This window comes from Ictalurus punctatus, chromosome 16 (assembly GCF_001660625.3).
Source record: "Ictalurus punctatus breed USDA103 chromosome 16, Coco_2.0, whole genome shotgun sequence".
In the NCBI taxonomy this organism is placed as follows: Eukaryota; Metazoa; Chordata; class Actinopteri; order Siluriformes; family Ictaluridae; genus Ictalurus; species Ictalurus punctatus.
The window spans coordinates 15,602,109-15,625,436 of record NC_030431.2 but is presented as its reverse complement, the minus strand read 5'-3'; the positions used below and the strand labels follow the sequence as shown (position 1 = coordinate 15,625,436).

Sequence of the window (23,328 nt, the reverse complement as noted above, 5' to 3'; positions counted from 1 at the left end):
ATGTCTAACAAGCACATAAGAGTGTGATGGTCAGGTGTTCACAAACTTTTGGCCATATAGTGTATGCATGATGCATTAGTGATAATAAATTTGTTTAATTTAAACAATGGAATTTTTACTGGGACAGGCACATATTTGACAAACGAGGCCAAAGGAGCAGACGATGCCCCTGATGCAGACACAGCCATTATCAATGCAGATGGTAACCACGCACACACAGAGGAAAAGAAGGAGTACTTCATTTAGACTGTGCTCCACTCGCCTCCCTCTCTCTCTCTCTCTCTCTCTCTCTCTCTCTCTCTCTCTCTCTCTCTCTCTCTCTCTCTCTCATTCCCTGCTCCATGTAGGAACCTTGCCTGGCAGCAGAGGAAACTTCTTCTTTACTCATGTCCTATGTTCTTTGCGCTTTTTATTTGCATCCGTGTTTTTTTGTTCTTTTATCAGCTTGTCCTGAATTTTACCTGCTACTTTTTCCAAACATAGCTGCTGATGATCTTTGCTTTTTTTTTATTATTTACATTGTTCACATTGTGTCTGTAAAAAAGTGAATCGTTGGCCAAACCTCCTGAATCCAGTTCAAGATTTCACTTTAATTTCTTTCTGAAGTCCTCCACCATCACTTTCTCACAGTGCCTCAATATAATATACAGACATCCATCCGAGGTTTTAGTCAATGCCTTCTGTTGGGTCGAGTGTTTTAGGATTGGCTGCTCGCTTTTTTAATCTTCAGCACTATTACAAACGCAGTATCATCTCTAATGTATATATGTATTTTTGTTTCTTTTTACTCTTTACAATCCATTGCAACACTGTTGTAATTTTTCTTCAATTAAAAAAAATATACAGGAAATAATTTTCTTAAGAAAAGTAGCTGATACCCGTTTTAACTTACAGAAAAATGCTGATCAGTAATTAGTGTGTTCCATAGTGTGAGTGAAGATTTTCACAATCAGACTGATAGCTCACACTTGTATTAACCAGTATTTGTACCTGAAATGTAGATATTGGCGAAAAGTCTATATGATAGTTCAAGAGTCATGAAGCATCAACTGGATACTCCCATGTTTTACATCATCAAAAAAGTAGCTTGATAGAAGGCCAGGGGTTGTAGGCTGAGGACACACCGGTGACTTTAATGAAGTTTCCTTTATGTCTATACTCAACAAGTTACTGTGTTTATGTGAAATACTGTGTCTCAGGCTCATCTGTATATTCCTGCACTGTCTCACTCAAATTACAGGAAACAGTGGCTATATTCACATTACAGACTTTTATGCTCAATCCCTCATCTGTTCACATCTGTCTGTCATTTAAATGAACAGATTTCTGGCATGTAAAAGCCTAGCAGGTACTCGATATATATATATATATATATATATATATATATATATATATATATATATATATATATATATATATATATATATATCACATATGCATGATTCAGCAACACAAAAAAAAACATTTTTATGAGACTGTATAGGTGAAAAGGCAAAATAATAATAATAATAATAATAATAATAATAATAATAATAATAATAATAATAATAATAATAATAACTGTAGATGATATATCAATTCTGGTCCATAATATCTGACACTTTTTCTCTGGTTTCCCAAAAGAATCAATTAAAATCATCTTATACCACAGTGCTGTTGAATCCTCAAATCTGATTAGACAGAAGGTGTTGATTAAGTTTCTATAAGAGCATATCTAACAATAGTTCTGGCTGTAATACAAATCACAGTACAGCATGTCCCAAAAATCTCCATACATACAGGACTATGTTTGTCAGCGCCACGTCGGTTGTGCCTTCTTCAGTGGATGTTCATGGACGTCCACTTCCAGTCTTTTTGAATTTGTTAATAAATTTGTAACAGTGTTGTGTGATATGTGCTTGCCATGGTTAAGTCCATCAGAAGCTTTTGTGTCACAGATTCCCAATCCAGCCATGATAATGATTTCAATACATTACATTTGCATTTGCATTTATTCATTTAGCAGACGCTTTTATCCAATGCAACTTACAAATGAGGAAATACAAGCAGAGCGATATAGCAAGCGGAGAACAATACAAGTAGTGCTACTATACAAGATTTTTTAATTGAGTTCCAGAAAGCAAAGTGCACAGAGTAGGGGTGTAAGTGCCAGTGTATTTTTTTTTTAAGGATAATGTGGGGTTGGCATTTTAGGAGTTAGTTAGGTGTTCACGGAAGAGGTGTGTCTTTAGCTGTTTTTTGAAGATAGTGACAGATTCTGTGGTCCAGATTGAGGTTAGAAGTTCATTCCACCACTGAAGGACAGTTGGTTTGGAGGTTCTGGAAAGCGACTTTGAGCCATGCTGAGTAGGTTTTACTAAGCATTGGTCATTAATCGACGCAGATTGCATGAGGGAGCGCAAGCCATCAGGAGAGTCTTCAGGTAGGGGGTGCTGTTCCAGACAAGTTCTTGTACATGAGCATCAAGGCCTTGAATTTGATACGGGTGGCTACAGGAAGCCAGTGGAGGGAGATGAAGAGGGGTGTGACATGGGTCCTTTTGGTCTGGTTGAAGACGAGACGTGCTGCTGCATTCTGAATCATCTGAAGCAGTTTGATGGAGCTGGCTGGGAGGCCCGAGAGTAGTGAGTTTCAGTAGTCCAGTTTTGATATGACAAGAGCCTGGATAATAGTTGTGTAGCCTGTTCAGTGAGATAGGGTCTGATTTTCTTGATGTTGTACAGAATGAAACTACAGGACCAATATTTTCTTCTTTTATCAAAGGTATTCTTAAAGGATATGTATGGAGACATTTGGGACACCCTGTATATATACAGTATATTAACGTACTCATTCTAATACTTTATCATCTATATCGTAACATCTGTATGTCAGATATTCCAAATTTTGGGGGGGAAACCCTACAGAGATTTGTATCCATTTGTATCTGGAGCCACATATGAAAGTGGCCCAAATATATAACAACATTAAAAAGATCAGACTTTTGAGTAATATTTTATCTTGACATCTTAACAGTCCTTTCAGAGAATGAACAAACAACCAACAATCTGTGAAATGTCAGGATTCAGAACTTTAAACATCAGTCAGATTTCTAAACATGTCAGCAATTTTAGCAACAGAATACACATTTCCTATCAATAAGTACACCTTCAACGAAGTCTGTATAAACTTTAGTCTGTCAGCAGCTGCTTTGCTGAATAATATTTGTGTGAATACTATCATTTTATGGTGTCATCCAACTATCACTAGACTCTCAACAGACTATCAGCTGTTACACTTCACTGATGTTGGAATGATAGTTAGTACATAGTTAGTTGAAAAATAGATCTGAATAGTGTTGTTGATTTTTACATTCATGCAGCATATAAAAATTAGACCTGAGTAGGCAGATTGGATGTAGGCAGAAATGTTTGGGGGGTTTTCCCTATCCTGTAATGTGAACATAATCAGTCACTGCATTGCCATGGACATGTGTTTATAAATGTACCCACTTCTGCAGTTTATGTCATGAACATCAAACATGAATATTTTAAATTCTAAATTATCAGTCACATTCAATTTACAGGAACACAAACTAAGTGTAACAGGCTCTTTATCTAAACCTTCGTGACATTAAACATGATAATAATAATAATCAATTCCAGAAAGTCATGATGGTGTTTCATGGCATTTAGTGTCAGCTTGTTCTCCTGTCCACATCTTCCTCTGATGATTAGATTACATGTAGAAGCACAAGAGAGTTTGGACTCGCAGAGTTAAAGAGTGCCTGTTAGATAACACACACTGGTTATGGCAGTACGTGATAATTAGGAAACATTTCTGAAACTAATCTGAACTTTTGTAAATCAGTAAACATGATGTAAAAGATATAATATTGTCATTACATCTCATCTGACATTGATGAATGATTGCAGTGTTTTTTGAAACAGTCTCTTTCTTTACTTATTCCTTCTTATGGATTTCTGTAATAAATAGGTGCCCTTGTTAATAAGGCTGTATATTACATCTGCTTAATGTAGTAAGTAGTGAAAATTGTCGTCAGACATTGGGACCCCACATATCAAGAAGTTTGTACTGTATATTAGCCTATTATTTAAATTAATTATTATACTCTTCCCCAACATTAATTAAAATTATGGTTTCTTTGTTTGTTTATTTTTGTTTGTTTTTGGTCCATGGGGATTCTTAACAAGCACTCTGTTTTTTACAGAGTTTAATTTCAGCGTAAGGTGTATATACTGTACAAGTATTACATTTGGTATAAAAATAAATAACATTTTGATGTGATGATTTTATTTAAAATCTTATAGTAAAAACTGAAAAAACAACTTGGGTATGAAAAGATGAAATAGCAGTTAAATATGCCTATGAGAACTGATAATAGATGCTGCAAATTAAGGTAGTGTTGGAAAGTGGAAATTTAGCACTTAATTCAAACCCTTAATGTATTATTGGTCAGAGTGCATACTGTAGTTAATGGACTCGAAGAATTCATAGCTCACTGTCAGTTTCTTGTGTAGAAAGAGAATTATTAATGCTGGGCAAAGGATAGAAGATAAAGCAGTAGAATTTTTTTAATGGCTTTTACTGAATTCCTAGCATACAATATACAGACAAGCTCAGATCTTGTATTTCCAGCTTCATGCCTCATCCATATACTGTATGTTCCCCAAATAAACATAATTGAGTCACATCCAGCAACAGCATGACCTTATTGTGTCAATAGGTTGCAAACTTAGCATAAAACCAGACCATCAGTTGTTGGTCAGACTCCGTGATAGTGTTGTGTAAAATGGGTCAGAAAAAGTCACAGTGAGGGAGTGGCAAAAACATTTGATGTGGCTAAAAGACACCAGTCAAAAATTGTAGCTGAAGTGCACACCTAGTTAGGAGAAAAGTGGTCTAAAAAAAAAAAAAGACAATGGTGGCCTTCTCACCTGACTGGATTAGTACTTTTGTTAAGGTGAGTGTAGGCATAAACAAGTATTAGGAAAGAAATGACATATGCAACTTTTTTGCACACTCCTGGGCAAAAAAAAAAAGGCAAAATATTAAACGTTTAATGGTACAGAACAAATAATTGGTCCGGAAATTAGCAAGAATTAGAACAAATAGAAAAAGTAACTTAGTATGGTAAAGCTTTTCTCTTTTATTTCTTTAAATGTTTAAGTCTTGTAGGTAAACAGGTCTTTCTTTCTTTATTTTAATTTTGTACACCCAGACATGTGCTAGTTTGAATTTTACATCAAACATTTTAATCGTTATCATGATTTGACCTTTGCATATAAGAAGACTATATAGGTGAATTTCCCTGTTTCTAGCTTTTCTCCCAAACAGTTCACTGCCACAAAAGTAAACGAGCAAATGGTGGCACAGGAGGGCTCAGGAGTACATTTGTTTCATTCTTGCTAATTTTATGACCAATGATTTGTTTTTAACCATTAAAAGCTTAATATTTTGCCAGTATATATCAACTCTGTGTTAGTGTTTGAGAGAGTCCAGACAGACTAATTTAGAAATCAATCACAGAAGATGTTGTTGTGATAAGGAAAGATGTGCAGTAAATAATGCCTGTTTTCTGTCTTTGACCAATTATGTTTTCTGTCAAAATCTGCATTTATAGCTACACATACCCACCCTGGCTGTCCTTGCCGTTGATATGGGAGGTTAATGTCAGGTTATTTTGATGGAGTATCTTTTCAAGATTTAATTTAATTTTTATTTTTGTTGTAGACTAGACATGCCAGCATACGTGGGTCTTCTGCAATTGGTATATATCCTGAAGCTATATCATTTTCATTTTAAGTTGTTTTAATAATAATTTCTTTCTGCCTGCAATAGTTGATATTTTATTCTATGGTATTGATTTCTATAGGCATGGTAAGGCTGTAGGCTGTAGATTTGTGAGTAAAGCAGGTTGAGGTTTATAATGTGGCCTAAACTGTAAGTGGACTTCTTTGACCCATGAATTTGGATACTGAAGGAAACCAAAAATTGCAAGAGTTTCTTTTTCTTTTATCAATTCCTATTTTTCCGTGTTAGCAGATCTTTATTTAGCTGAGTGCAGATTGTTGTAATGACAGCACAGGTGCCGCTGATGATTTTGGGTATCGTCATTAGGAGGTTCATCTCGGCACAAATGTTTGCAGGTGCTGTGGAGTGTAGCTTTTTGAAAAGCTGTGAAATTTCCCTCAGTTAAGGCGGAACCTGTAATATAAGGGGTGAAATGATCTTTAACACACCTGAAAACTCTCTAACTCTCAAATTTTATTTCTGTCCTACTAGATGCAGCTAGTTACGCTCTATGTTACGCTCTAAAAGATAAAAATAATGAAACACATGCTGAGGCCTGCCAAGTGTGTAAATCATGATTATATGTAAATGGGTTCTGTTTAAAAAAAAATTGCCACATAGCTTGGATACAGTGCTTTATATTTATTTTATTTTTCCTAGCAAAGATTTTTGTTTTTATAATATTGTTCTTTATATATAGACTGGAGAAGCCCCAGTCCAACCTGTAACTATTGTTAAGGAAATAAACATGTCTGTTTATGTTGCTTAGATTGCAGAACTTCGCAAACTGCTGTTTAATATAAATAAATACAAACAGTAATTTGTGATGTCCTGCATTGATGTCACTGTATCAATGCAATTTCTGTACAAATGGAATAGTCAATGTTTGAGTCAGAAATTGGGTGCCGAATATAACACAAAGAGCATGTGTTCTTTGGCATTTTTTTTTTCTTCTTTTAGTGTCTCAGGAATGATTCTTTGAGTCATTTTTATAATTTGATCAGACAGATTTGCAAAGCACCTCCCATCTGTATCTGTTACATTTCAAAATAGGCAATTATAATGTTAATAAAAATCTCAGTGTTTATTTAAGGTTTTGTTTTCTGATGCTGTCTTTTTTTTATTATTGCATGATTTCTGTGGGTGTCACAGGAAGAGACTTCACTGGTGTCATCCATACCATAGTGTTTGTATGAAGGCATACACCGTAACCTTTTATTCATCTCTGACCATAAATAAAAGAATACACATTATCATTGTAGTGACATTAACAAACAGTGTCTATATAAATAAGCATACAGACGAGCTACAGTCAGTTACCAGTCAGACTTGACACATGTAAAAGATAAGCAGGATGATAACATATTTAATGTGTGCAAGTGTGTAAGATTTCCTCAAACTGGGTAAAGGATATTTTGTGGCAAGACCAAGCTAGAATTATCATATACACCAACCAACACCTACTGCCTTATAATCATCTGTTAAAGAAAAGCTAAATCTGGGACTTGTGAAGATTGAGTATGAGTTAAGAGTGTGACATACTGTTTTAAGAGTGTTAACAGTGAGCACTTCCCTTCATGCTGAGTGGATCAGGAATACAGAAAGAAGGAGTAGGTAGTGCTTTTGGACCTTCAGAGTAACTCGCTTTAGGCGAGTTGGCCTTCAGATGATAGAGGCACCAGACAAGTGATGGGATCTGTACCTCTTGAAAATGAAAACACATCATTTTAAGTTATGTCTTCTGCCTCTTCTGTGTATTCATTTGTTCTGCAATTCCGTTTCAAGTGTAATTAATATGTATGGAATGAAACTCTTGAATAAATAAATGCCAAAATCACTTGCAGGTGGCTGGTTTTATTGTTCTCTCTTTCTGATATGATTCCATATCCATCCGTCTATCCCCACTAATTAACACTGTCTCACAGCTCTGTAATGACACCTGAAAACAAATCCGTGTCAAACTACAATACATTCACGAGGTTTTCAGATTTATTCAGGCCAACTTCAGAATCATTTTATTTGCCATAAATATTTCCATGTATTAGGAATTTTTCTTGGTGTTTGGTCACAATACATTCGACACACATCACAAACAACACAAGACAATTGCCATCCTAATATACAAATACTGTGCCCAATATACTAAAATTGCACATAAATGGTAGGCTTAGTTGTAATTTACATTACAGCTGAAGTAGAACTAATAGCTGGATGCAATTCAGGGTGCATTAAACAGAGTGTAACAATATATAATGATATATAACAATATATAGTGATATATAATAATAACCATTATGTATATATAATATAGTATTATATTAATAATACGTTTTAATAATAATATTTAATTTGTAAAATCATTTTAATTAATTAACTAATAATAAGAAGAATTAAAAGAACAACAACAACAACAATAATCCATCCATAAATTTTCTGTACCGCTTATATCATACACAGGGTCGCAGGGAGCCTGGAGCCTATCGACAATCGCAGGGCAATAATAATAATGATAATAATAATAATAATAATAATAATAATAATAATAATAATAATAATAGTAATAATAGTAATATAAACGTATCTAGTGCAGGGATGAAGAATGCCGTTATTTGTAAAAACATTTAGCTCATTTAATTCTTGAATGCTGGCTGGTTAATAACAAAAATTGACAGTTGGAGGAGGCTTTTTTGATGGCATGCAGTTTTTGTTATCAGGGAGTGGAATCTCTTTCCTGCTGGTAGTTTTTGGAATAGGTCATTAGCAGGGTGGCAGGTGTCACTGATGATATGATCACATATACCCTATATATATATATATATATATATATATATATATATATATATATACACACACACACACACACACACACACACACACACACACATTCCTGACCATTCTGTGTCAAAATTAATGCTTCCCTTTATTGATAGGTTAAATGTTTAAATTGCCCCTTGTCCAAACCTGTCTAAAACAGCTTGTCTGCATCCATAAATGCAGGTAAAGAAAAAATAAAAACCGGTAAAAAAAAAAAAAATCTGTTGCTGGTGTTTCACGATCATGCTTAACCTTGTTTTTTTACCTGATTTTTTCAATTCACAATGTGCAACATCAAATTAATCTATATTTAGTTACAATTTTACATTTCATACCATTATATGCTGTTAAGCATGGCAATAAATAATTAACATGTAATGAAGTATCTAAATTAATTAAATTAGTTAGATACTAATGTTGACACTGTGATACATAAAAAAATTACTTTAATGACATCAAAGTTAACTAGCATCGACACTTTTTGGTTTGGCTTGACAGATATCTGCTTTACAATCATACACCATGTCTGTGCGTGAGTTGGTTTAGTGGGGACTTTAGTTTTGTGTTTTCACATCATCCAAGATAAGGAGTGAAGTATTATATTTATATACTTCAGCCGAGGCTCAATTACAATATTATATATTCATTCATTATTTTATCCTGGTCAGGGTCCTGGCTGAGAGGTAGAACCCTACATGGGACTCCAGTCCAATCTGTCTTTCGGATGAGACCACCTTTCGGATGAGCCCGAGGTCCTGACTCTCTGTGGTCATTAAAAATCCCAGGACACTTCTCGTAAAAGAGTAGGCGTATACACTGTGTGATTTTCATCCACTTGCAAAAACATAATGGAGCACTTTCTTGCTTCAAACTCTGCAGCTGGTGTTAGAAGTAAAAGTAGTCCTGAAATGAACTACAAATATCACACAGCAGGCGTATTCATAGCCTTGGTGATAAATAAAGTAGTCTGTCCCTGTGGAGAGGCGAGACAGTTGCCCTAAGGGAAGAGAGCAGTGATCAGTGGGACGTTGCCACAGGGGACACTACCTACACTCCTACGTGCACTAACACTGGCATCACGCCTGCCAGCCGAGCCAACACACTCACAAGAGGACATGAGAGATGGCCTACATATCTCAAAACAAGCTCTTTACAGCAATTTTAGAGGCAGCAGTCACATCCCAGAAACACAATGCAGTCTGATCCCAGGGTCAAACACAGGTTTAATAAATTATCTCTAATCTCCTGGGACTTGTTTGTGTACATGAAACATTTTGTTCCAATTAGCAGCTGCGAGGTGCTGATTTAGAGTGTCAGCTGAGTGGAAATATATCCTGCACATACACAGGGTTTGGTAAGAATCAGAGTTTGTTAACATTTTATTTAAGGGTGGTGTTTATAGGGCTACATGACATCCTTTATGACAACTGATATAAATCTACATAAACATTTATAAAGTTTTATTCCAGCAGGTGTCAGGTTGTTTTATCGATTACATTGTCAAGTTGAAATAACACCTGAGTCAAGTACCATTGATTTTAGTTGACTTAAGGTTTTTTCCAGGCAGATTTGTATTTGAAAGCCACAACAACTGTTTTTGTAGCTCAGTGCACGTTTGGATGTCAGAAATACCAGTGTGGTTTATTTTACTACTGATAAATATACTACTGATAAAAGGATATTTATAAAATAGCAATCTTATTGCACCGTGATGATGACAGAGTTCAGTCTTGTAGTTTGTCACATTACATCAACATTATGTGACCAACATACCAGAAGTACATGTCATGATATTCTACCATAAGTGTTATAATACCACTTGATGAGTTATAACAATACTTCAACAAAACATTTACATGACTGGACAGTTATGTCAACTTGTTCATTTATTCATTCATTCATTTATATTCAGTAACTGCTTTATCCTGGTCAGGGTCATGGTGGATCTGGAGTCTTTCCTGGTAACACGGCATGAGACAGAAATATGCCCTAGATGGGATGCCAGTCCAGTGCAGGGTAATCACGCATGCACACACTCACACACAATATCATGCACTCATTCATACGTCGGGGCAATTTATCTTACCAGTCCACCTACTAGCATGTTTTTGTGAGGTGGATGTAAACCAGAGAAGCCAGAGGAAACCCACATAGACACAGGAAGAAGATGCTAAACAACTTACAGACAGTAACACAATCTCAGGATGATCCAGGGACCCTGGAGCTATGAGACAGCAACATAAAGCCAGTATTTGGTTGGTATAGGACAATGTAGCCAAGGAAATACTCAGAGAGGACAAAATGTAATGAAATGACTGCCCTATGTTGACTTGTAGTCCTGTAGTAACATGTTATTAAAAAAATTCTGAGGTTATTAAGAGGAGGTGTTACCTCAATTTAACATCTCTCCTGATAAAAGTAGTCTATCTGACAGCAAATCCTTTATAAATAATTGTGTAGGTTTATGTCAGCAGTCATAAATTTTATAGTTTGTGATTGTGATTGGTTTCTCTCATTTTGGTATAATGAGGATTAATACCCTTTCATTAGTCCTGATTTTGTATGTATCTGATGAATGTTTGGATTTACAGTTGACAGTTTTTCTGAAACAGAAAGTAATGGCATAAATGAGATTTCAGACTTGTAAACACTAATAATAGTGAGATTTTGTGATTTTTTCCAGGCCATTATACATGCACATTCTGTAGTTCAGGTAAAGTATAGCATGTCTATTAAAGGTAATAAAGGTTTAACTGCAAATGACATTACCTGTCTTTTTCTATAGCTCCCAGATTGTGTTTGTCATAATAGTAGCCTGGTGTGGGCTGTTCCCTGCGGCAATGCTGTCTCCTGTGGCATGTCTGCCAGGCTCAGCTTTTTATGATAATGAACTCGTGTGTCTGCTAGAGTTTTAACTTTACCTGAGACATGGCTCAGAGCTTCAACTGACACACACTCACACACAAAGCACCCCGCAGTTCAGCAGTTCAGCCCACAGCTTTATAGACACACAAATAAGAAACCCAAAAAAAACAATGACATTCACAGAGGTGCAGAATAACACACTAGAACCTCTGGGAACCTTTATACCACAACGTTGTTGAATTCTCAAATCTGATTGGTCAGAAGGTATTGATTAATTTTCAGCTCTTAAATGAATTAACTATAAACAGTGCATACCATGCACACCAGTACATCATAGTCATACTCATATTCATAAAATCTCCCTATAAAAGATTTTAATGAGCTTTTTCACCTTATTTTAATCTAGTCTTTACCCTTTTCCTTTCATTTGAATGATGCAATCTTGACAAAGTCACACACATTACATCCTAAAGGGCATGGCAACGATGGTCATTAATATTAAAGTACACTGGCTCCATGTGGCATATGTCTGCCTCTTTAACCTTGAGCTTAACTATGAAGCATGTGTGTGATTTTACATTCTTATGTACAGCATGTCAGCTTTGAACAGCTGGTGTCTGTATAAATATGAGCTCGTCGTCACCTTGCCTTATTCTCAACACCTGTTGCAGAAGAATATCACTTCTTTTAATACTCTCGGTCTTTCTGTCTACCTGAGGCTCACACACAAACAAATGGTAAATAGTGAATGGTCTGCACTTATATAGCGCTTTTGTAACCTTAGCGGTTCTACAAAGCACTTTACACTGGTTCTTATTCACCCATTCACACACACACTCACACACCAATGGTAGCAGAGCTGCCATTCAAGGTGCTTGCCATCGGGAGCAACTTCGGCATGTGGAGTCACGTAGTGGACAACCCGCTCGACCACCTGAGCCACAGCTGCCCATACAACAAGCACATACACATCCGAGGCTGAATGCATTTACATACCTGCACCTACAGTATACACATACACCTGCACCTGTACAGTGTATCATTCCAGACAGAACATGTTCTTCAATTCACATCTCTCTGTCTCTTGTGTGTTGTGAGGAAGTCTCTGGTCCACTCTACATCATGCTCCTACCTGCCACAGCCTGTGTTTGTCTGTGCATCAGGTGTTATGCTGCACTCGAAAATATGCAATGAAACAGACACCAATGTTTGAATTCCCAGTCAAGATCCCCCAACATAAACAACAAACTTGACATGTTAAAAATACAAAGTATTACTCACCTAGCATCAAGTTGAATGTTATAAAGCATGATCATACAGTATATATGGGCTAGGGCTACAGCCGAATATGAATAGGTTATTCAGAATGAACAGATAATGTGTTGTAAACAGATGCAAGTACAGACATAAATAGAAGTTTGTTGGGGTTTTTTGAGGGTAGTTGTGGGAAGGTTCTTCAAGCTTTTTATCTGTGACTTGAAACCTTAACCACTGAGCCACCACAACTAGTTCAACTAGCTTGCATTGATTAAAAGCAATCTTTTAGTGAAGTTAATTTAGTGTTAGATTCACTGGTAGTTGAACTAGTTGTAGTGGCTCAGAGGTTAAGGCTTTGTAGCACATATCAGAAGCTTGTGTGGTCACAACCCAGGTTGCCTGTAAATACAGTGTATTTACATCCTGGGTTTCAGTGCTTTAAATTAGGCTACTATGTTGTTTAAATTTTGGGAACTAGAGCCAGCTAAATTCATTAGAAAATATTTTGAGTGAGTATTGTTTGAGTGGGATTTGAAGAAAAAAAATAAATAAAAAATCCAGTTCCACACAGGTCTCTAGTTGAGACTAATTATGAACATGAGTGAAGTAGCTGAGGTCGAGGAACTGTCAAAGACAGAATTCACAGAGATAATGCTGACATTTATACCTCTGTTTTTTTCCCCAAAATTTTCCAGTATTTCCAGGACAGTCAAGGGGTTCATATTTTTAAAAACCCTTCCGATTCGAGGGTGTTCTTGCATGTACTGCCTATTTCAAATCCCCCTACATGTCACTGGGATTCAAATCTGGGCTTTGACTAGGCAATTCCATAACCCTCCATTTCTTCTTTTTGAGCCATTCCTTGGTGGATTTGCTAGTGTGTTTAGGATCATTATCCTGTCGAAAGGTTCACATTCAGTTCAACTTTAACTTTCCGACAGATGGCCTCACATTATCTTCAAGGACTATCTGATTTGATGCTGATTTGATGCATAGTTGAATCAATGAATGCAAGCTGTCCAGTCCCTGAGGCAGCGAAGTAACCCCAAACCATAACATTTCCACCACCGTGGAAAAGCTGTCTTTGGTCTGCGCCAAATATGTCTGCCGTTACTGTGGCCAAACAACTCTACCTTTGATTCATCTGTCCAGAGCACATTATTCCAAAAGGCCTGGTCTTTGCCTATATGCTCATTGGCAAACTGTAGTCTTGCAAAGGCTTTTTCCTGGCATGCCTCCCATGCAGGTCAAATTTGTGCAGTCTCTTTCTGATTGTAAAAGCATGCACTTTGACAAAACAGTTGCAAGACTTACTAGCAGATTCTGTGATGAAATTTTGGGGTTCTTGGTAATTTCTTTTTGCATCAGACGGTATGCTCTTGGGCTGAATTTGATGGAACGGCCTGGACAAATTGGCCATCATTTGAAATCTGCACCATTTGTGGATTATTTTCCTTACAGTAGAATGATGTATTTCAAATCATTTGGAGATTTTTTTTAATCCCTTGCCAGACTCATAGGCATCCACAACCTTTCTGAAGGCCTTACAGAACTCTTTAGATCTTGGCATGATGATACCACACACTTCAACAGCAAAGGAAACACCAGACAGTAGATATGAGAGGGTTATAAATAAGACAGGTTCCACCTGCACTCCCTAAGCAGGTTCTAATCACCGGCACCCAATCTTGAACACTTGATTCTAATTTTATGGATTTGAAGGTGTGATAAATGTAGGGGTGTACTTGCCTTTTCCATGTGAGTGTTCTGTATTTTTTTGTTAATTTATATTGTGAAAATTACTACAAAATGTCTGTTTTATGTGTCATTTGATATAGTGTATGAACTTTATTAATAGACACTGTTTCAAAGGGGGCGGCTGTGGCTCAGGTGGTAGAGCGGGTTGTCCACTATTTGTAGGGTTGGCGGTTCGATTCCTGGCCCACGTGACTCCACATGCTGAAGTGTCCTTGGGCAAGACACTGAACCCCAAGTTGCTCCCGATGGCAAGTTAGCACCTTGCATGGCAGCTCTGCTACTTTGTGTGTGTGTGTGTGTGTGTGTGTGTGTGTGTGTGTGTGTGTGTGTGTGTGTGTGTGTGTGTGTGTGTGTGGTGGGGGGGGGTGAATGAGATACAGTGTAAAGCGCTTTGGATAAAAGTGCTATATAAGTGTGCCATTTACCAATTCAAAGAGGATCAAATGTTTGCTTGTCCAAATAGGTCAAAAAAGCCAACAATTTCCATGGGATGTACACATATATATATATTCTTTAGTCACTAAATGTGGCCAAAAATGATTCAATTTCATAGCATAGTGCTGTAGGACTTACCTCATAAATGACCAATCACATTTACTCACCACTAACTGGTTTAAACAAAATTATGTAATAACTGTTAAAGACATAATGCTAGGATCTTTTTCAGTCCAGTAATTACATATATCATGCTCTGAAAAGCTTTTTCAGAGAAAAAACAAAAACAAACATTTTTTCTGGTTGGAAAGCAGTGTATAGAAGCGCTTATATCCAATCAGACAGAAAACATCAAGTTTATGAAGCTTGTGGCCAGAAAAGTGTGCAGATGTGGGTGGAGTGTCAGGCTCTGAATTATGAAAACTTGATGTAACCATTTTTTGCTTTCCATTTGTGTTGTAATTTGGGTCATTTGTGCATAATAATACTATTTTATTATGCTTTCCATATTGTTACTTATATATATAGATAATTTTAGGCATACAAAAAAACCATTGATTAATAATGTTTTGTCTTTTTATTACACAAAATAACTCTACCGGACAGCAAACTTTTTATCATGACATCCTCAACGTCATCTTTGCCTGGAATGTTTCGCCAAGTCTTGCTAAATGACACAGCCATTTTCAGTGCTTGTTTGTTTTCGAGGGCTTTTAACTAATAATCTCCTTTTCAGCAAGTTAAATACATGCTTGATTGGATTTATACTGGGGAAATGACTCAATCAGTCCACAGCTTTCCACTTTTCCCAAAATGGACTCCTTGTTTGTATTTATATATTTCTTTGTTTATTTAGTGCGAATTACAAAAAAAAAAAAAAAACATGCCGGAAAACACTACAGAATTTTGCATAGCTGCAATTCAATTGTTCAGTCAAAGGCAGCAGTCTTCAAGGTCATTGATATTATTAATAGCCAAAAATATTTGATAGTACTGGAATTTCCTTCATCTGGATCTTCGAATGAACTAAACAATATGTCCTGCATTAACACCTATTCAATGTTTGTCCTTCATCTCCCTCATATTATCAGTACCCATTCTCCAATAACCATAATCCTGGCTTGCAAGTGTGTATGTCAGAGTAGGCCTTCACTTTGGAAAAGTCATTCTTTTCCCAGGGGATGCAAGGTAAAACACTTCATTCTGGTTGTCCTTCCCAGATCTCATTATTCTACATGTCCCGTTTTCCAGTTTTCCCTCCTGCACGCACACGAACGCACACGAACAAACACACACACACACACACACACACACACACACACACACACACACACACTCATTTTTATTTCATTCTCCCTTTATACCGCAGTAGTCCATGGAATAATGTAAAATCGCCTTGCCAAATTTAGATGCTAGCCAGCCTCGGTCTCTTACATTTAATTTTTCTCTCATTTTCATAATGCAAGTAATCAGCCCACTGACAATGACTCATGACAGAGCTGTAGGAATTGTCGACTTGTGGTACAATCAATACATCCTCTTCAGTCTCCATTTCTTTTTTGTCTACAAGATAAAGAATTCTCATCCTTTTTCCTCTCTATATTTAAACCATTCACAAATTCGCCAATTCATCATACAGTAGCACTTTGTTCATTAAGAACAAATGGTTCTGTGTAAAGCTTCTCTTTTTGGCAGCCATGACAGCTTAGTTAAGGAGAGGAGAAAAGAGGACAAGGAAATTTAGCGTTCAAGATTGATTGAGGAATGGGGCTGTAATGTTGTCATCTTTTTTTTTCCACTGCACCAGTTGCTTGAACACAGTTTACCTGCATAAATATTGTCATTGTGTGCACCATGCTGAGTTCTCCTTTGCTTCCTGAAGTTCTAGACAAAGCCCATTTAATGGGATCCATCATGCATATGGATGCAGGTGATGTGTAAAGGTACACCTCATCATTTTCAGCATGAAGCCAGTCATTTGCATGTAGCAAGACCTCTTTCCTCTATGCGCAATTACGCTGCTTGTACCGTTAAATGGTAGCTCTTTGGGTTTTTAGCATGTGGCATTGTTGATTCAGGGCTGCTATCTTGGAAGAAATAGGAGACTAATTTGAGCGAGACTTCGTTCACATGAGCCATTAGGGAACAACAGTCCTTTTTCTTCCTCGGTCTCCAGAGACTCATGGCAAATTACTGCCACCTATGGATAGAAAGGCTCTTTCCACTGGTCTTTTATTTCTAGAGCAGATGACACCGAGGATGTACTTACAAGAGATATTTTTCATTTTCTGTTAATAGCATAGTCCTGGAAGACGGACTGCATGGTGTATTTTACATCAAATTTGTCTGGTTACCCCAAAAAGTGAAAAAGAGAAAATCAAAACTTTATTCAATTTCCACTGAAAGATGTCCGCTGTCTCTACATTTATAACCTAATTACTTATGGAAAAATATTACAGACAAATTTTAAAGAATCATACATGTAAGTTTACAATGGGGAAACGAGTCTCCGTCTCATCACATGAGGTAAAACTCAGCATTTAAAAACAAGCCTCATTATCATATCATCTGTTATTAGGTCATTTAAACATTTTAAATCTTAGTCTGCTGTTATTTGTACAGAGAGTTTACTTGGGTTAAATCATATTTTCCTAGGATTAAGAATGTGAATAACCTTATGATGAGTCATATGATGATGATGCTTCTCCAATCATGAGAGAGATTAATGACACTTTAGAAAAGCTGGAAAATCTTACATTCTTATCTATGTGCATATAAACACAAAGAACCAATGATAATGAATGAATGAATGAATGAATGAATGCCTTTTATTGTCACTATACACATGTACAATGAAATTAAGAGCCACTCCTTTTTTTGTTCCGTGCCAACATGTACATAGATGATGATAAATGATAAACTTTAAGCATAAAAACTGGATGAAACAGGAAGCCAGACTCCATAATGTCTATAATGCACTGCAAAAAATGCCATCTTAGCAAGTGTAAATATCTTGAATATAGTCAAAGATTACAATAACACAAATAAAAGATCATTAAACCAATTTCTGGACATTATTACTCATTTCAAGCTTGTTGTTTACTCTCATTCTATTGGTAGATGATTTTGCTTCTTTCTAGAAATAAATGCTTAAAATAAGCAAAATTCTCTGCCGATAGGACAAGCTTATTTCAAACTTGAAATTACTACAAATGACTTGAAATGGGTTTAATAATTTTATATTTGGTTTATTGTAATCTTATAATAAGAAATACTAGATAGATTTGACTATAGACAAGGTATTTCCACTTGTTAAGCTATTTTTTGCAGTGTGTCTTGTGACCTTGTTGGTCCTCATTGAATAATGTATTAAAGATCTTCTTCCTGTTTTGTTTTGTTCTCTGGGCTATCTGCTCTAGTTTCACAATACCGCAGCGAATGGTTGCTGATTGAGATGTAGCTCACATTTCCGTACTTTCTGTGTCCGTGTGCCTAATTGAAGAAACAGGAGTATCTATCACAAGCTGATAGCATCTACAGCATGCAGCCGATTATTCTGTCAGCAATGCTCAGTGGGCTAATCAGTTAGCAGCCGACCAAACTCCACAAAGAGATCTGATCTGACTGTGACAAGGCCAACAGAAGAAAAATGTATGCAGCTTTTTATTATGAAACATCCGAATAGGTTGATGGATGGCCCAAATTTCACTTCAGCAAACTTCCCTGAACTTCCATTGATACGGGCTGATTAACGACTATATGATTCGTCCAACAAGGAGACGGAGATGAGAGAAAGAAGGATAGTGAGAGTACATTGTTTCAATATCAAATCAAACTTTCACTTACTGAAGCAAGATGCATTTTTCATTATTTAGGTATAGTAGAAATGTTTTTTTATTACAAAAAAAGAGAATGGAGAATGTTCAAAGTGATAGATTATCAGAAATATATTCATTCTTAATACACTCACCAGCTACTTTAATAGGAATACCTGCACACATTCTCATTCATGTAGGTATCCAATCAGGAAATCATGTGGTAGCAGCGCAGTGCATAATGTCATGTAGATACAGGTCAAGAGCTTCAGATCAAACATTAGAATGTGGACAAAACGTGATCTCAGTGACTTTGAATGTGGCATAGTTTTGGTGCCAGAAGGGTTGGTTGAGTACTTCAGAAACTACTGATCTGGGCTTTTCAAATACAACAGTCTCTAGAGTTTACACAGAACGGTGTGAAAAACATCCAACGTAAGGCTGTTCTGCAGGCAGAAACACATTGTTAATAAGTGAGGTCAGCAGAGAATTGCGAGACTGGCTCGAGCTGACAGGCAGGATATGGTAACTCAAATAAGCACTCTTTACAACCATGGTGAGCAGGAAAGCATGTCAGAATGCACATTAAATCTTGAGGCTGATGAACTAAACAAAAAGACCACATCATGTTTCACTCCTGTCAACTAAGAATAAGAATCAGAGGATTCAGTGGGCACAGGTTCCCCTAAACTGGACAAATATTGGAAAAACATCACCTGGATCCCAGTCCCGATGCACACCTCTAGTCTCATCCAGATGCCTTGTCAACCTTTCTGGTAAGCTTTCTTTGGAGTTTTTGGAGTCTTGGAGCAATTTCTCTGTACTTTGTGCCTGCTACAAATGTGCATGTGATAAATAAACCTTGAATCAGAATCTAAAAAAGTAAAAAATTAAAAATGAATAGTGCTTCTCCTATTTGATTCTGTATCTGTTTAGAACACGTTATCTGTTCATTCTGGTTAATTGTATTCGTATTACGTCTCTAATATACTGTTTATTACTTCACATATATTACAAAGTATAAAAATTGGACAGCTAGATATTTTAACAGCAGCCCAAACTACAGCACACCTGCTCCCAGGTCAGTGAGTTTAACAACGGTGAGTATCATGAATGTAGATATTGCATATTTTTTGCAGGGAACAGTTTTGTTGCATTAATAAAACAGCCTACCAGCTGCACAGACGTCTGATTGGGGCTTTTTGCAGCAGCAGAGGTACTCAGGGAGAGACTCGTTCAAAACACACACCAACATCTGGCAGCCCTCATCAATCATGGCCTTTTTCTGAATACCATTCCTCACCAGCCTGTATTGGTACACCAGATCAGTGTTCACTCCATTCACTGAGATCGCACACTCCTTCCCAAACACAAACCCACACACACGCACACACACCCGAGTCCTCAATGTGACCGCTCAGAGGCCCATCACAATGGATTTAAAGAGGGCACATAGGTGACCTGGAGGCAGTGTTTACCAATGCCCCTTGTAAATATGTATTAAAGAGTGTACTCTCAGTGGGGACCCAAAGGCAGACAATCAGCAAACAGATCATGTTTAACTTCAGTAATACACTTTCAAATGGAAAAACAGGGAGGGCAAATTCACAAGCGAAAGCATGAGTTGAAAGCTTGAGTGAGTAAGGGCCAATCTAATCCAGCCACTCAAATCTGTTCATTCAAAATGTAAATTTTTCAACCTCAGACAACACAGTTTTCCTCTAGTGACCTTTGCTGACATTGAAGCAGTGTTCCTGACGATGTATATAAGCACAATCAAATAATTTTTCATGCATTCCATCAGCATGACATTTGTTTCCATTTAAACCAGACATTCAACATGAAAAGTCCTCTTCAATCACAACCTTTATGGGTTCGATTTTCACAATCAAGAATTATTCATTTAAAGCAGTCCTGAACTTTTCTCTGTGACTTTCCTGATGGTTGATGTAGATTGCAATTTTTCTGCAATATATTATTTGCCATTCTCAAGCCACAGTATTGACTACCAGTCAAAAGAGAAAATAAGCTTTGATATGACCTTTCGTGACAGAAAAATGTAATCCCGTCAAACACCATTCGTACCACAATATCTTGCTATAGAACCAGCTTCAATCTGTTCACATAGGACACATAGGTACTGTCATGATTTCATTATGAAGAGTGCACACTTGCTAATTAATTCCAAAGTCACCAAAGATCACTAAAGAAATTCAAAGCAGAAAAAAAGCCAACCTCACATCATTTAGAGGTTGCGATTAAAAAATGAAATATCGTGTGCTTGAAAGGTCAGCCATCAGATGAGTTATGAAGGTGAAGAGATGCCCTGCACCAGCACTGAGCAGAGAGAGAGAGAGAGAGAGAGAGAGAGAGAGAGAGAGAGAGAGAGAGAGAGAGAGAGAGAGAGAGAGAGAGAATTCCCAGAGCTACTGTCTAGACGAAGACATTAAGACACATACTTTAAAAAAAAAAAAAAAAAAAAAAAATTAAAATGGTTCATTTTACTTTGTTCTTCTTGTGTCAGTTCTGCCTGGAAAAGATTAAATGCAACATGAAACTATACCACTTTCAACTCCATTTATTTGACTTAATGGAAATCTTGGGCAGAAAAAAACAGAAAGAATAATATGTTTAAAAGCAGATAAATGTGCGAGTAGGGATTATTAGTTCCCAGATGTTGCTTATTGCTTTGTCCTTATTTGTACTTTTGCAGTCTAATGAAATGTAAACTGCTATAGATCAAACCAATATGTTTTACTATTGTGTCTCCATGCTGACTTAAAAATGGAAATTAACTCAACTTTCATGTTGTAAAGTTTTGGAATTTAAAAGATTAGTGGTCCTTTGGAGATTTAAAGATATATTCACACCACCTCTTTGCATTTCTGGTGAGACCAATATAAGCATGAAATCTTAACAACTTCCTTTAGGCACTATAACCATTACCTTTCTTCACTCTGGATTGCTTTCCTTTTCTTTTTCTCTTACATTTAATGCCCATTATGTGATTCCTTATATGTTTACATCAGTTACTAAACGCAAGCAAGCAAGCATTTCCCTCCAGGTGGGCTTGAACCTGTGGTGGTGTATGTCGAGGAGCAGAGGCCCAGGGGATGCCATTAAACTGCAGCAGCTCTTCCGGTCCTGCCGAGCGTGACAGCAGGTGAGGGTAAAAATAGTGAGCCATCTGTTAAAGCACGAGATTGTGAAAGCCTTCACCATGACTCAGTGGGGACTCAATTAAAATGTACATTTTCCTCAATGGTTAAAGGGAATGCACTCCTGCAGCCTCCCAAACCCATACAGGCTCAGGTGTAGCAGTCCCAGGTACGACAGAGGATCCCAGACTGAGGGGGGTCCAGAATAGCTGTTTGTGTGACAGCAACCCTAAAAAAAAAAAAAAAAAAACTGGAGCTCTTTCCTCCTGCTATCAAATCCCTTTGTGCTCAGGCGTTTTCTTTGTTTTCCCTTTTTCTCTCTTGAAAACTTTGTAAAACTGTAGCTATCATGGGCTTTAGGGGGTTTTTGTTTGTAAAGACATGCTGGAACAAAGCCTTTTTTCATGCACATATCAGTTTGCAGAAAGCAAATACTTTAAAATAACAAGACTACTAAAAGCATACATCAGCTCTGCTGTTCTGCTGCAAATTTGCATCATCAGGCTTACAATATGGGCGATTGCATCAAGATGCCCTGTTTGCGGCGGCGTGCTCATAATCGAGTTAATCACATTTGCATGTTTGCAGAGCACAGACCTCTGCACCAATCAGAACAGGTGCATGCTCTTGTACACATGTTTGTATCCTACCAGGGCTTCATCATTATCTACTTCAAATCCTGCACTGAATTAGTGCTAACATTGTAAATGCCAGCTTGAACGCCACCTGCTGCATGGAATATTCCATAGAATAAAATATTTAGTCCAGTCAACATCTAGTAAACAATCTCTCATTTGCACTCAGTACAATGCTCAGTTATGTAATCGCTGTGCTGGATTTGAATTCAGACTGTGTAGCCCTTCTCTGGCAGAAAATCATTATTATTATTATTATTATTATTATTATTATTATTTTTAAATTGTATTTATGAATTTTATTTTTTTTTTTAAATGTACAGAAAATTTACAGAACAAAATTTATTTACAGAACAATTACTTAATTACAATCACAACATGGTCACTTACAATAAAACAAGCCAAACAAACAAACAAAACTGACATTTTTCATTAGAATAAACATAAAAAGTAAAAACAACTAGACAACAACAAACCATTAAAAACATTTCAGAGACTAAATGCAATAAAATATAAATTCTACAAATACACTACAAAGACTTCATTTTTATAATGTATTATAATACAAAACAACACTGTGTAAATATTATACCCCTGGATGGGGTGCCAACCCATTCACACACTACAGACAATTTGGAAATGCCAATCAGCCTACAACGCATGTCTTTGGACTGGGGGAGGAAAAACCAGAGCACCCAGAGGAAGCCCAAGAAGCACAGGGAGAACACGCAAGCTCCACATACACAGCGCAGGGATGGGACCCGAACCCACAACCCCAGAGATGCACTGCAAACATGA

At 36.8% G+C, this 23,328-nt stretch overlaps 1 protein-coding gene across 4 annotated transcripts in view; it reads left to right on the top strand.

The window, feature by feature from the left end:
* The window catches only part of cadm2a (cell adhesion molecule 2a), a 435,685-nt gene extending 428,055 nt beyond the window's left edge, over positions 1-7,630 (top strand). For all 4 annotated transcript variants that reach the window (XM_017489959.3, XM_017489960.3, XM_017489957.3 and 1 more), the window contains one exon: positions 128-7,630. In XM_017489959.3, the coding sequence (XP_017345448.2) occupies positions 128-246 (119 nt within the window). In that variant the 3' untranslated portion in view covers positions 247-7,630. The remainder of the gene's footprint in view (positions 1-127) is intronic.
* The last annotated feature ends 15,698 nt before the right edge of the window (positions 7,631-23,328 follow it).